At 49.1% G+C, this 15,958-nt stretch overlaps 2 protein-coding genes and 1 non-coding gene across 3 annotated transcripts; 1 reads left to right on the top strand and 2 right to left on the bottom strand.

Annotated features, from left to right (window-relative positions):
• Positions 1 to 6,235: 6,235 nt before the first annotated feature.
• Positions 6,236 to 8,921, top strand: LOC109772995 (G-type lectin S-receptor-like serine/threonine-protein kinase At1g34300). The gene has a single exon (XM_020331700.4). It carries the CDS (start codon positions 6,236 to 6,238, stop codon positions 8,726 to 8,728), a length of 2,493 nt encoding a protein of 830 aa, XP_020187289.1. The 3' UTR covers positions 8,729 to 8,921.
• LOC109772996 (uncharacterized) lies at positions 8,790 to 11,972 on the bottom strand. The gene is made up of 8 exons (XM_020331701.4): positions 11,688 to 11,972; positions 11,324 to 11,397; positions 10,299 to 10,441; positions 10,124 to 10,170; positions 9,939 to 10,047; positions 9,738 to 9,799; positions 9,523 to 9,640; positions 8,790 to 9,095 (listed from the first exon to the last, which is right to left on the bottom strand). The coding sequence occupies exons 1-8, from the start codon at positions 11,856 to 11,858 to the stop codon at positions 8,929 to 8,931; spliced, it is 891 nt and encodes a 296-aa protein (XP_020187290.1). The 5' UTR covers positions 11,859 to 11,972; the 3' UTR covers positions 8,790 to 8,928.
• Positions 11,973 to 13,981: 2,009 nt separating this feature from the next.
• Positions 13,982 to 14,888, bottom strand: LOC109773009 (uncharacterized). Its single transcript, XR_005753155.3, has one exon. It is a non-coding gene; the product is annotated as an uncharacterized protein (transcript).
• Positions 14,889 to 15,958: the final 1,070 nt, after the last annotated feature.

Raw genomic sequence — 15,958 nt, forward strand, 5'->3', positions numbered from 1 at the left:
AAGGTTGAACCCAAACCCGAGACTAAGTGCTTCTGTAATGAGGGGAACGGTCACTGAAGCAGAACTACCCTAGATACTTGGTAGATGAGAAGGCAGGCAAGGTCGACAGAAGTATATTGGATATACATTATATTAATGTGTACTTTACTAGTACTCCTAGTAGCACCAGGGTATTAGATACCGGTTCGGTTGCTAAGTGTTGGTAACTCGAAATAAAAGGCTACGGAATAAACAGAGACTAGCTAAAGGTGAGATGACGATATGTGTTGGAAGTGTTTCCAAGGTTGATGTGATCAAACATCGCACGCTCCCTCTACCATCGAGATTGGTGTTAAACCTAAATAATTGTTATTTGGTGTTTGCGTTGAGCATAGACATGATTGGATTATGTTTATCACAATACGGTAATTCATTTAAGGAGAATAATGATTACTCTGTTTATTTGAGTAATACCTTCAATGGTCTTGCACCTAAAATGAATGGCTTATTGAATCTCGATCGTAGTGATACACATGTTCATGCCAAAAGATATAAGATAGTACCACATACTTGTGGCACTGCCACTTGAGTCATATTGGTATAAAACGCATGAAGAAGCTCCATGTTGATGGATCTTTGGACTCACTCGTTTTTGAAAAGATTGAGACATGCGAACCATGTCTATTAGTATATATGCATGAAGAAAGTCCATACAGATGGATCGTTTGGACTCACTTGATTTTGAATCACTTGAGACATGCAAATCATACCACATGGGCAAGATGATTGAAAGGCCTCGTTTTCAGTGAGATGGAACAAAAGAGCAACTTGTTGGAAGTAATACATTTGATATGTGCAATCCAATGAGTGCTGAGGCACGCAGTGAATATCGTTATGCTCTTATTTCACAGATGATTTGAGTAGATTCTAAGGATATTTACTTGATGAAACACAAGTCTAAAATATTGAAAGGTTCAAGTAATTTCAGAGTGAAGTTGAAGATCATCGTGACAAGAGGATAAAATGTCTGATATGATCATAGAGATAAATATCTGAGTTACGAGTTTGGCACACAATTAAGACATTGTGGAAATTGTTTCAAAACTAATACCGCCTGGAACACCATAATGTGATGGTGTGTCCGAACATCATAACTGCACCCTATTGGATATGGTGCATACCATGATGTCTCTTATCGAATTACCACTATCGTTTATGGGTTAGGCATTAGAGACAACCGCATTCACTTTAAATAGGGCACCACGCAATTCCGTTGAGACGACACCGTATGAACTATGGTTTAGAGAAACCTAAGTTGTCGTTTCTTAAAAGTTTGGGGCTGCGACGCTTATGTGGAAAAGTTTCAGGCTGATAAGCTCGAACCCAAAGCGGATAAATGCATCTTCATAGAATACCCAGAACAGTTGGGTATACCTCCTATTTCATATCCGGAAGCAAAGTGATTGTTTCTAGAAACATGTCCTTTCTCGAGGAAAAGTTTTTCTCGAAAGAATTGAGTGGGAGGATGGTGGAGACTTGATGAGGTTATTGAACCATGCTTCAACTAGTGTGTAGCAGGGCACAGGAAGTTGTTCCTGTGGCACCTACACCAATTGAAGTGGAAGCTTATGACAGTGATCATGAAACTTCGGATCAAGTCACTACCAAACCTCGTAGGACGACAAAGATGCGTACTACCTCAGAGTGGTACGTAATCCTGTCTTGGAAGTCATGATGCTAGACAACAATGAACCTACGAGCTATGGAGAAACGATGGTGGGCCCAGATTCCGACGAATGGCTCGAGGCCATAAAATCCGAGAGAGGATCCATGTATAAAACAAAGTATAGACTTTGGAAGAACTACTTGATGGTCGTAAGGCTGTTGGGTGCAGATGGATTTTAAAAGGAAGACGGACAATGATAGTAAGTGTCGCCATTAAGAAAGCTCGGCTTGTCGTTAAGATGTTTTTCGGCAAGTTCAAGGAGTTGACTGCGATGAGACTTTCTCACTCGTAGCGATGCTAAGAGTCTGTTGGAATTATATTAGCAGTTACTGCATTATTTATGAAACCTTGCAGATAGGATGTCAAAAACATTGTTTCCTCGACGATTTTCTTGAGGAAAGGTTGTATGTGATACAACCAGAAGGTTTTGTCAATCCTGAAAGATGCTAACAAGTATGCAAAGCTCCAGCAATCCTTCTAAGGATTGGAGTAAGCATCTCGGAGTTGGAATGTACGCTTTGATGAGATGATCAAAGATTTTGGGTTTATACAAAGTTTATGAGAAACTTGTATTTCCAAAGAAGTGAGTGGGAGCACTATAGAATTTCTGATGAGTATATGTTGTTGACATATTGTTGATCAGAAATGATGTAGAATTTCTGGAAAACATACAGGGTCATTTGAAAAGTGTTTTTCAATGCAAAACCTGGATTAAGCTACTTGAACATTGATCATCAAGATCTATAAGGATAGATCGAAAACGCTTAATAGTACTTTTAAATGAATGCATACCGTGACAGGATTTTGAAGGAGTTCAAAATAGATCAGCAAAGAAGGAGTTCTTGGCTGTGTTACAAGGTGTGAGTATTGAAAGACTCAAGACCTGACCACGGCAGAAGAGAGAGCAAGGACGAAGGTCGTCCCCTATGCTTTAGACGTAGGCTCTACAGTATGCTATGCTGTGTACCGCACCTGAAGTGTGCCTTGCCATGAATTAGTCAAGGGGTACAAGAGTGATCCGGGAATGGATCACATGACAGCGGTCGAACTTATCCTTAGTATCTAGTGGACTAAGGAATTTTCTCGATTATGGAGGTGGAAAAGGAGTTCGTCGTAAAGGGTTACGTCGATGCAAACTTTGACACTAATCCGGATGACCCTGAGTAGTAAACCGGATTCGTATAGTAGAGCAGTTATTTGGAATAGCTCAAAGTAGCGCGTGGTAGCTGCATCTACAAGATGACATAGAGATTTGTAAAGCACACACGGATCTGAATGTTGCAGACCCGTTGACTAAAACCTCTCTCGTAAGCATAACATGATCAAACCCTAGAACTCATTGAGTGTTAATCACATGGTGATGTGAACTAGATTATTGACTCTAGTAAACTCTTGGGTATTAGTCACATGGCGATGTGAACTTTGAGTGTTAATCACATGGTGATGTGAACTAGATTATTGACTCTAGTGCAAGTGGGAGACTGTTGGAAATATGCCCTAGAGGCAATAATAAAATGGTTATTATTGTATTTCCTTGTTCATGATAATTGTCTATTGTTCATGCTATAATTGTATTAACTGGAAACCGTAATACATGTGTGAATACATAGACCACAACATGTCCCTAGTAAGCCTCTAGTTGACTAGCTCGTTGATCAATAGATGGTTATGGTTTCCTGACCATGGACATTGGATGTCATTGATAACGGGATCACATCATTAGGAGAATGATGTGATGGACAAGACCCAATCCTAAGCATAGCACAAGATCGTGTAGTTCGTTTGCTAAGAGCTTTTCTAATGTCAAGTATCGTTTCCTTAGACCATGAGATTGTGCAACTCCTGGATACCGTAGGAATGCTTTGGGTGTGCCAAACGTCACAACGTAACTGGATGGCTATAAAGGTGCACTACAGGTATCTCCGAAAGTGTCTGTTGGGTTGGTACGAATCGAGACTGGGATTTGTCACTCCGTATGACGGAGAGGTATCTCTGGTCCCACTCGGTAATGCATCATCATAACGAGCTCAATGTGACTAAGTAGTTAGTCACGGGATCATGTATTACGGAACGAGTAAAGAGACTTGCCGGTAACGAGATTGAACAAGGTATAGGGATACCGACGATCGAATCTCGGGCAAGTAACATACCGATAGACACAGGGAATTGTATATGGGATTGATTGAATCTCCGGCATCGTGGTTCATCCGATGAGATCATCGTGGAACATGTGGGAGCCAATATGGGTATCCAGATCCTGCTATTGGTTATTGGCCGGAGAGGTGTCTCGGTCATGTCTGCATGGTTCCCGAACCCGTAGGGTCTACACACTTAAGGTTCGGTGACGCTAGAGTTGTTATGGGAAATAGTATGTGGTTACCGAAGATTGTTCGGAGTCCCGGATGAGATCCCGGACATCACGAGGAGTTCCGGAATGGTCCGGCGGTGAGATCGATATATTGGACGAAGGGTATTGGAGTCCGGAAGTGTTCCGGGGGTACCAGGCTATGGCCAGCATGACCGAAAGGTGTTTCGGGAGCCTCGACAAGTGTTGGAGGGCCTCATGAGCCAAAGGGGAAGGGGCAAACCAGCCCACTAAAGGGTGGTGCGCCCCCCACACCCTTTCCCACGTTACTTGGGGAGGTGGGGCGCCTCCACCTGGCTTGGGAGGCAAGCCTCCACCTGCTTGGCTTTGGGGGCAAGTCTCCCTAGGATTTTCCCTAGGGAGATCCAATCTGCTTGGCCGCCGCCCCCTAGGGGAAACCCTAGGGCGCCTCCCCCTCTCCCCTTGCCCCTATATATAGTGGAGGGGTGGGAGGGCAGCCGCACCTCTTCCCTGGCGCAGCCCTCCCTCCTCGTACACCTCCTCCTTCTCCTCCGTAGTGCTTAGCGAAGCTCTGCCGGAGAACCACGAGCTCCATTGCCACCACGCCGTCGTGCTGCTAGAGTTCTCCCTCAACTTCTCCTCTCCCCTTGCTGGATCAAGAAGGATGAGACGTCCCCGGGCTGTATGTGTGTTGAACGCGGAGGCGCCGTCCGTTCGGCGCTAGATCGGATCTTCCGCGATTTGAATCGCTGCGAGTACGACTCCATCAACCGCGTTCTTGTAACGCTTCCGCTTAGCGATCTTCAAGGGTATGAAGATGCACTCCCTCTCTCTCGTTGCTAGCATCTCCTAGATTGATCTTGGTGACACGTAGGAAAATTTTGAATTATTGCTACGTTCCCCAACAGCTGGAGCATATGAGGTGGCAGGAGGAAGACGAGCCATAGGTGTTGAATGAAATATACACCACTGGGTTTGTATCTGTGTTGATGTGTTTGATGACCGAGTGCAACTTGTGTTGGCAATATGTTCCATTTTACCTGTATAGTTGGAACAAAAAAAATGGGACAAAAAAAAAATAGACCACAAACATAGTGGACATAAGGTTACCTGTAACCATCTTTCATGAAGGAAAATTTTCATAATCCGGCCCAAACTTTGTTTCGTGAAGTATTATACATTTGGTAAAATATGAAAACAGATCACACGATTCCCCATAAATAATCATTATACTTAAGACCGTATTCATTGGGTGTATGTATCATCTTCAAATATTTTTTATGTTAAGGTGCAGCATTTGAGTGCACTCCAACTACTAATGCTAATCAAAAGGGTTGTATTTGGACATTTGACTTGATCATCCACATATATGTCCCCTTCCATATGACTTGCTTAATTATGGAAAATATTTATCAAACTTCAAGACATAGCTGAACTAATTTAATTGTGGTTCCGTAGCAACGCACCAACACCTTGCTAGTAAGGTCTTAATTTTTACTCGGTAATTATGGATATTTTCTATGATATCAGTTCATTGTGCATCAGCAATTACACTATTCATGAGAACATTATAAGTATTCATAGAGAGGCTTTGGTAAGCTAGACCGGGGACCCATGGCACGATTCAATGGACTCCTCCTTCACATAGCTCATTCACTTTCCTATCCATGTGGCACCGAATTCCTTCCTAGTTTTCAAGGCATCATCCGTTTCGCGAAAATACGAAAACAAGCTGGTAGTAGCTCTGTGCACATCTGATCAATTTCCGTCATTTTTCACAACCCATTTCGTCCCCTTTTACGACCCATTTTCGTTTTCAAAAGTCTACAAACCCATTTCCTGCCCAAGTAGAGAAAATGAATAGCCAATGGGTCACATCACAGGCTGCTATCTTGTCCAGCGCAAATTGTAAAATCAGTGAGCAGCCATGCCAGCCAGGTCGTCCAAGACCAATCTCGTCAAGAGCCATCGCTCGCCGGGAATCAATTTTCTTCGCTCCTGTTCCGTTCCGTTCCGTTCGCGCGCAGACAAAGACTAGGAATAGTCAACTCTCAACACAACCAATATACTACTCCAAATTGGACAACTGGTGCTACTACTAGTTAACTGTTGGGGATTAGCACTAGAAGTACACCGCTTCCACCAGATTCATCCATCCATTCCAGCCGCAGTCGGTCGGGCACCGATCGAATCCCCAATTCCCCATGGCCCTCCTCCGCCTCCTCCTCCTCCTGGCGTTCGCCGGCGCCCAGGCTCAGCAGATGCCCTCCTTCCCCGCCGCCAACGACGCCACGCCCTGGCTCCCGACGGAGGCCAGCCGCATCCTCGTCTCGCCAAGTCGCGGCATGGCCGCCGGCTTCGTGCCGTCGGACTCGTCCGCCGGCAAGTACCGCTTCGCCGTCTGGGTCGCCAACGTCTCCTCCCGCGCAGACGGCAAGACCATCATATGGTACGCGCACAACACTTCCAACGGCGTCGTCGTCGAGGCCGACGGCAGCTCCACCCTCGTCGTCAACGCCGCCGGCGTGCTCACCTGGGCCGGGGCCAGCACCATCTGGACCCTGCCCAACGGCGCCAACGCCACGGCTCCTCGGCTGACGCTCAACGACACGGGGAGCCTCGCCTTCGGCTCCTGGTCTAGCTTCGGCGACCCCACGGACACGCTCATGCCGGGGCAGGACATACCCCAGGGGAACAACAACAGCGCCGACGTCACCACGCTGCGGTCCGCCAGCGGGCGCTACCGGCTCGTCAACTCCATGGCGCTCAAGTACTTCTCCGGCGCGGACACGTCGGGCTCCATCTACGCCAACATGAGCGGCGGCGGCACGCTGCTCAACCTCACCACCGAGGGCGAGCTGAAGCTCAGCGCCGGGAACCCGCCGACGCTCATCGCCTCCGACAAGGGCGCCAGGGACCGGCTGCGGCGCCTCACGCTCGACGACGACGGCAACCTGCGCCTCTACAGCCTGCTCCCCACGAGACGCGAGTGGCGCGTCGTGTGGGAGCTCGTGCAGGAGCTCTGCACCATCCAGGGCACCTGCCGGGGCAACAACACCATCTGCGTCCCCAAGGGCGCCGACGGCGTCACCTGCGTCTGCCCGCCCGGCTTCCGCAACAGGACCGGTGCAGGGGACGGCTGCGAGGCCAAGAAGAGCGTGGCGCGCGCCGGCGGCAAGTTCGTCCGGCTGGACTTCGTGTCCTTCTCCAGCGGCGCGCCCAAATCTTCCTCCGATCCTGGCCCGTACATGGCCAAGCAGCCGCCCAGTAACCTGCAGGTGTGCGAGCAAAAGTGCCGGGACGACCCCAGCTGCCCGGCGTTCGGCTACAAGTTCGGCGGCGACCGGACGTGCCTGCTGTACAAGACGCGGCTGGTGGACGGGTACTGGTCGCCGGGGACGGAGATGTCCACCTTCGTGCGGGTGGCGGAGGCGGAGAACGACACGAACCCGTTCACGGGGATGACGAGCATGATCGACACGGTGTGCCCGGTGCAGCTGGCGCTGCCGGTGCCGCCGAAGCAGAAGGCGAAGACGATCCGCAACATCGCCATCATCACGGCGCTGTTCGCAGTGGAGCTGCTGGCGGGGGTGCTGTCCTTCTGGGCGTTCCTGCGCAAGTACTCGCAGTACCGGGAGATGGCGCGCACGCTGGGGCTGGAGTACCTCCCCGCCGGCGGGCCCCGGCGGTTCTCGTACGCGGAGCTCAAGACGGCGACCAAGGACTTCACGGACGTGGTGGGGCGCGGCGCGTACGGCACGGTGTTCCGCGGCGAGCTCCCCGACCGGCGCGCGGTGGCGGTGAAGCAGCTGCACGGCGTGGGCGGCGGCGAGGCGGAATTCTGGGCGGAGGTGACCATCATCGCGCGGATGCACCACCTCAACCTGGTGCGCATGTGGGGGTTCTGCGCCGACAAGGACCAGCGCATGCTGGTGTACGAGTACGTGCCCAACGGCTCGCTGGACAAGTACCTCTTCTCGAGCTCCTCGTCGGCGGCGCCCTCCGGCGGCGACGCTCAAGGCGACGGCGAGGAGAGCTCGCAGGGTGAGGGCCAGGGGCGGCAGCCGGTGATGCTGGACCTGCACACCCGGTACCGGATCGCGCTGGGCGTGGCGCGGGCGATCGCGTACCTGCACGAGGAGTGCCTGGAGTGGGTGCTGCACTGCGACATCAAGCCGGAGAACATCCTGCTGGAGGACGACTTCTGCCCCAAGGTGTCGGACTTCGGGCTGTCCAAGCTGACGAGCAAGAAGGAGAAGGTGACCATGTCGCGGATCCGGGGCACGCGCGGCTACATGGCGCCCGAGTGGGTGATCCACCGGGAGCCCATCACGGCCAAGGCGGACGTGTACAGCTTCGGCATGGTGCTGCTGGAGATCGTGTCCGGGCGGCGCAACTACGGCTTCCGGCAGGAGTCGGTGGGCAGCGAGGACTGGTACTTCCCCAAGTGGGCGTACGAGAAGGTGTACGTGGAGCGGCGCATCGAGGACATCATGGACCCCCGCATCCTCCTCGCCGTCGACGACGACGCCGACAGCGTCGCCACCGTCGAGCGCATGGTCAAGACGGCCATGTGGTGCCTCCAGGACCGCGCCGACATGCGCCCCTCCATGGGCAAGGTCGCCAAGATGCTCGAGGGCACTGTCGAGATCACCGACCCCGTCAAGCCAACCATCTTCTGCGTCCAGGACGACTAACTAACAAGTCTTCTCTCTTTGCTTTACTTTAGTCGTCGTATAATATAAAAACAAAGCCAAATTGTTAGTTACGTGTATAATACTATTATACTACCTCAGATCCAGTTCAGTTGACTGATTGATTGTCGACTACGTATACATGCATGCTCTTGGAAAAGTCAAGTCCAACCACATGTTATAAATGGTTCACAAATTATGAACTATCCGCGTTGCTGCTGTGCTTCTTGGTGATGAGCAGAGTCTGACCACAGCATGAGCGCAGAAAGGAGTGATATCGTAGCTGTCTCCACGCGTAGCCTGCATGGACCAAGACCAACGGGAACCGCACCAGCCGCCTTCAAAACCCCCACCTCCTCCTCCGTAAAGTCTGACCAAACGTGGAAAACAACCATATTTGAAACTAACCAAGTTCAATTGAATGCAACTACACATCCTGTGTTCAACTGCTCTCGGCCTCTGGAACCGACAAATAGGTGAAGTACAGAAAACTTTCTATGATCTTACTATTTTGGGTGGCTATTTTGCATAGGATAAACCATTTTGTTCAGCAAGTGCAGGAAGCTCGTATCAGATGAAGAAACATGAAGCGCGGATTTGGGATAAGCAAGTTGTAATTAAGCATCTATGTGAAAATGCTAGTATGCTAATGCTGACCAGGTGTCACTTTCGTTGAAACACTTAGATAGATAGATATAAATCACGCAAGATTTATGCTAATACTGACCAGGTGTCACTCTCGTTGAAACACTTTGATAGATGGATGGATATAAAGCAAGCAAGATTTACTACGTTACCTCCTTCTGGTCCAATGATTAAAAGCCCACTTTCCTCCTCGCTGCTGCACTTTGGCAAAACGCTCAAAACAGGAGGCGCTTCAGCAGATGCTAAGAAAGCAAGCTTCGATTGCGACACCTGATAACAGAAAAATTCCAAGCAGCCAATGCATGAGTATCTGATTGGTTGCGGTGTTACGCGCAAAGGTCACAAAGAATGGATTGTGAGTGCTTACAGCCAGCGGAAGATCATGTATCTCAAGTGGGGGCTTCAGTGACATATCATGCACTCTCTGGCCTAAACAGCACAAGAGTAATGCAGTTAGTTGCACTGACATCTTCGTCACAAATGTTATCTTGACACTGAACAGCTAACATATAGCCATTCATTCAGCATATAACAGTCTAACAGATAGAGAGATACTCCGACTTCATACATTGTTTAACTGCAGCTAGCACCAGCCGTTGCAACCTGTCCACTCTATTTTCCGCTATCGTATGGCATCGTTCAGTCAAAAGAGGCGTAACACTGGAAGCGCCAAGTTCCTACACAGATGAAGTATAAACTGATTTAGAAGTAGACAAACAAGAAACTGGACAGATAAAGCAGTACATAACATACAGTACATTTCTCTATAAGCCAATCTGCACGTCCACCTTTCAGCGTCCCTGGGGGTTGGGATTATGAAATTGTCAAGGAATGGGGTAGCAAAAACTTTCCTGATGTACAGATCAACTCCAGAAAATCTACGGAAGCTCAAAAGAAAAAGAAAAACTCTGAAAGTTATGTGGCTCACCAAATGCAGCAAAGACATGCCATTGAATGCCTTGAGGAGCAATGAGCCTCGCATTCTCTAATAACTCAACATCTGATCCATTCTTGTCAACCTTTTGTATGGATCCTTCAACTAAGCCACCGGCCCCATCAAATAGTTCGACCCTTCAAAAGATTGTTTCAAAGTTTTAACATGTGCAGAATCCTTTGTAGAATCATTATAAAACATGTAAATGGTAGTAAAATTCTACTGAAGATACATGACAGAGTAGATTTCGTGCTAGATGACTAGGGAAAATATCATGTGCAATTGAAGGCTTCTGTAGAAATCTGAAATTTAAGTGAACAGGTATTCATCAGAAGTAGAAATATTAGATTTGGTTGTATGCCACTAGGGGAAATATCATGTTCAAACAAGCACTTTTGTGCAAATCTGAGAATAAAGGGTGAAAAGCACTTGCTCAGGTTTACAAAATGTCTAAAAAGATTTACAACTAGGTTAGGTATGTTTTACATTCCATCTTCAGTTCAGTGTACTTTTCAAGAAGAAAAGGAGCCATGTCTTAGTGTCATCATATTGTGCTTTGTTCACTAGGCATTTGCCCCTTTTGTATATCTCATTGTATCTGAATTCGTAGTGCTAATTCACACTGGAGCCTATACTATATCAAAAAATAGGACTGGTCTTCCAGAAAATGGTATACTAGACACAAATGTACTATGTGCATGGGCATACCGGCTGGCGGCTAAAGCATTTCTTCGAATCTCCTAAAGTCATTAGATATTTTTTGAGGGGTTCCTAAAGTCATTAGATGTGTGTGGTTGTTGTTGTAAATCGGAAAGGTTCACCATAAAAGAGCTTTTGCATATAGTATAAGAAGTTGGGGAGAAGTACTAAACTAACCAAATAGAGCTTCTGATACAACTTAAAACTGGTATATCAAGCAGTGGATATCTAGGAAAATTTACCCTTAACAAATTTAAGCTTGACATTATCGAGTATCACATAGAAGTTACACAAGAAAAAAGAAATGGAAGCAGTGCAACCTGTCATTGACGCCAAGGCGCAACACCCGTGTCATGTGCCAGAACTCGTCACCTTGGATGCGAACCACCTCACCCTGCAGATTAACATCCATGACCGCTACGATCAGTATGAAGCCGCGGAACACCACACATCACAAATAATCCAACACAAGAGGGCTGCTCGACGAAATGCCTAAAAGGTGGGAAGAGAAATGTTTCATCCGACAGACGTCGTCTTGTCACCGCAATATATTGAGGAACACGGACATTTCTGCTCCCAGAACATAAGATACCAAGAACAAATATTACAGGTTTCAGGAACGAACGCAAAGCGCTCGACGAAATGCCAACACGGAAGAGAACGTGATAAGATGAGCGCGGTTACCTTGGACGAGGGGAGAGACGGGGAGTGGAACCGCGGCAGGCCGCCGCGAGCACGGCTTGCCCCGGCGGTGCTGTGCGCGCGTGCGGCGGCGACGACGAGGAGGCGCCGGGCCGGCGGCGGAGGCCGGCGCATCAACGCGGAGAAGGACGAGAAGGTGGCGGCGGGTTGCATCGCTGCGGCAGTGTCCTCGCGTGCGGCTCAGCCGGGCCTGCGCCGCTGGTGGTTGGTCCGGTCCGAGGTGGATATCGGAGCAGGAGCCAAGTGAGCACCGGAGAGGGAAGAGAACGAGGAGGCAGTTGCGGGCCGCATTTAGGCAACGTCGGCCTTGGACCTGCAGGCTCGCGCCAATGTAATTCGGCCTGTTCAGCTGGTTTGGACTGACTCGCCGACCCGTTGAGGCCCAGTTGGGCGGTATATCAGGCTGGACTTGGCCGAGCCTACAAAAGGACTGTCCTACCCCTAAAAAAAGGACTCTTCTAAAAAAAACCTAAAAAAGGACTGTCCTCAAACCTCTCTAAATACAAAGGAGTGTCCGATTCTTAAAAAAAAGGAACTGTCCTCAAAGGGGAAAAAACTACAAAATGACAGGTAGTTTTGAGTAAAAAGAAGGTTTTTTGTTACGATGTACTCTTAAATCATATGTGAAATATTCAATAAGGTGACTAAAACACCATTTCATGTATGGGGTTGAAATATTCAATAAGTAGACAGACACTCACATCATTAGTTTCTTAAATAATATGTGAAACATTGAAGCCAAAACATTATTAAACAAGCAGAGTGCATGCAAAAAAGAAAGCATTGGCAGACTAGATAAAATAAACATTTGGCAATTTTTGGTCTTCTCGGGCATCGCCGCCTCTTAGATTCACGGCTCCTAGGTCGTTTAGGTTGACGCTTTGATGGATCGTGCCACTTTGATATCGTATGGATCGTGCCATCTCTTGCGCAAAGATTTCTTTTACAAGATATAAGAACCAAACACCTGCAACTAAGTCCATATTTTTGCACACAATGTGTATAAGAAGTAATTATGCATCCGCTCCAACATTGCCAAATCTAGTTGTGTCATCGACACAAAGATTTTCACCTTAAATGATAGGTCAAACCAATCAGGACCAGTACATCGGCACAAAGTCGAAACATTCAATAAGGTGACAATGCAAGTCAACCCCATACATGAAATGGTGTTTCAGTTTGCCATCTTGATGATAGGTTCGAAGACTTCACCATCGAGTAATCAGCTCGAAACCACTCCTGTCATCCTATGGACGAGGTGGGTGCTCAAATAATATCTTTCATATGCCCTCACTGGTCACATGCAACTGCTACCGCAATTGAATGACTCTCGGGCGATGTAATTTTACACGTAAGCTCTCTTGCGAAAGTAAGATATTGAACATGGGTTAAAATTATCAATCATGGTGAGCTGGCCATGTTTCGTCTGTATTCTTTTTGCGAAAAGATCAAATATCATATATTAAGTAGCATTGACCCTTACAAATGCTCTTACAAAAAAACATCTAAATAATTAGGGGTTCTGAAGTCTTCTTCCCTCTGCATCCACTGATGTGGTGCTATTGGCAAAGTTCGTTGCCGCCTTTGGGCCTCAATCTCAGCGGGGCAAACTTGTTAACACATGAGCTTATAGAAGCAGTGGCCGGGGAAATCGTCAATGTAGACCAGAAGATGCCGACGACCACGGTTTGCATAACAAATCGACGCCTCAGAGAGGGCATGTATGACGTCGCATGCCGACCAAACGGAGTCTCGAAACACAACTCTCACACACTCGCTAATGAGGCCGGAATTGCCAAGCATTCGTTAGTCGGAATTGGAGCCGGAGGACCAAGACGCACAGCTGCATCATCCGCTCCGCGGGATAGCTCCATCGAGATAAATCTGTAGAAGAAAAAACACAACCTGAAGAACCTAATATGGGGGGATCACACCCACATGTCTCCCAATAATTCCAAGAAGGCAAGAAGCACAATGGCAACAAGGACGAGATGGGGGAGGACTTACTCCATGCCGATGATGGTGCCATTGCCTCACCACCGATGACTGAATACCAGAATCTAAGTTAAAAACATGACCGTACCATTACCGGTCCGAAACTTTCCCACTTCCTTGTATTGCTGATGCGATGGACGGAGGGAGCGGGGACCCATGATCTCGCGTGGGAGGAGAGGCAGAATGGAGGAGGAGGGGGGGGGGGGGGGGGGGGGGGGGGACGCTTCGTGTACTGTGGGCTGAATTCAAAAAACCCACAAATTCCTAGTGAATCCTCCGTGGATGCAGCAAAGCTCGGTTAATTTCATGTTTCATCTATACGATGGATCACAGCACGATATACACATAGTACAAGTTTATATATCTGTTTCTGCACAATTTTACACACTGCAGTGGTATTGTTACATTGGTTATGTACGTGGTGGTGCACCACACAGCACCAGAAACAAACACAAGTACAGCACCCTCCCTCAGCCCTGCGCCCCGCCCCGTGGCGGCAGGGCCCTCTTCCTGGCCGGGATCACCACCAGCTGCCGCGACAGGTGCAGCCTGGGCGCCGGGGACGCCGCAGGATCGTCGCCCTGCGCGGTGGCAACGTCGCAGCCGTACTTACACGACATCACCCCGGCGTACTTGGCTCCCGCCGCCGTCCAACCGCTCCAAATGCCGCACCCCTGAACAGCGGCATCGCCTCTGCCCCTGTTCTTCTTCTGTTGCCCCTTCGCCGGAGCGGCGTCGACCTTGCCGCCGCTCTTGGTGCAGGCCACGTAGGCGGCGAGGAACGGGTCGTGGTGGTGCACCCTCCTCAGGACCCAGCCGCTCCCGTGCCGGCTCGCCATGAACGTGGAACCGGCTGGCCGCCGAGAGTCCGCTGGCTGCAGGTGCGCCCTGCTCGGGGGCAGCGGCAGCGGCTTGGCGACGGCGGCGCCCGGCACGTCGTCGAGGCTGTCGTGCACGAAGAAGATCGGGTTGTTGGACACGGTCGTGGAACGAGCCGGCGGCTGCTGCTGCCGCCGGTCGCCGCGCCTGGTGCGACGGCTCATCGCTGCACGTCTGGCTCTTCGATCGATCCTCGGGACGATGGAGGCACAAGGCGGTGTTTTCATCCTGACGGCCGTCGTCGGGGCATTTTATCTAGGAGCTCGGCGCGAGCCCGTGAACGATTTCACCCTTTGCCGTGGCACGTGAACAAGGAGGCGTGGAGGCTTTGGTTGGTGTTCCTTGGGGATATCAGGCATCGCTCGTGGCCTCGTAGTGCGTAGTACTACTGTAACTATTTACTGTTCGGGCCGTGGACTTGTGTGCGTGCTCGTCCAAATTGTGGATTTGGGTGTCACGGTCTCACGGATGCCACGAGCACACGAGACGTAAGTGCAAATCATTTGGATACGGAGAGGATCCACGGGAATTCTGTTCGGTTGCATGGGCACCCAAGCGATCGACTCCGTACGTACATGCTCACAAGACATCGACCGTCCCGTCGTGTCACGGACCGTTGTACACGCATCGCCATCTTAGCTTTGGTTGCGTCTTGTGCGATCAGTTGTCAACGTTGTGCATCACGTCGACCTCGACTGGAACAAAACGAGATGAAGCCTAGGTTTTATTTCCCAGACAAAAACTTTCGTATTATCGCAAAAAGAAGAAGATTATAACTATGTCTTGTCATAAAAGGATAGCGTATGAGAACATCTTCAGCCGAACTTGTCTAATTTGAACCCCATATGTCTGTCGATGTGTCGCTGGACAGAGACGGTGAACCCTCATCTGTTCGTCGGGGCAACCACATCCCTCATTTCCAAAACCTTATTTCCACGCAAACACATGAAAGTCGGGTCGGCCCTGAGGGGGGCGGGAGGGGCGGCCGCCCTGGTCCCTCGATGATGTTTAGCCCATATAATGGATGGATTATATAAAAAAAAGTGCCACACGTCAGAGACAAGCACATTACAATTCTGAACGTTTTTTATAGCAAGTTTAGTGACGCGAGGATGATAACTTTTGTGATTCAGTTTATTTTTGACAGAAACTTGCCGCGTGTCGCTGGAATTTGCCATCCTTACGTGATTCGAATTGCCATTGAAAAAACGTCGGGACCGGAGTGCCATACACCCGACGCGTGACATTTATCATTTGGCAAAAATTATAACTAATAGATGGATTGGTTACTTCTCAGCTTGCAACGCATTGCACGCACAATCTCTCCTTCTTCTACCCCATCTCTTTCCGGATTGGCAACAAATCAGCCAGGTCGACGA

Source organism: Aegilops tauschii, chromosome 4, assembly GCF_002575655.3.
Source record: "Aegilops tauschii subsp. strangulata cultivar AL8/78 chromosome 4, Aet v6.0, whole genome shotgun sequence".
In the NCBI taxonomy this organism is placed as follows: Eukaryota; Viridiplantae; Streptophyta; class Magnoliopsida; order Poales; family Poaceae; genus Aegilops; species Aegilops tauschii.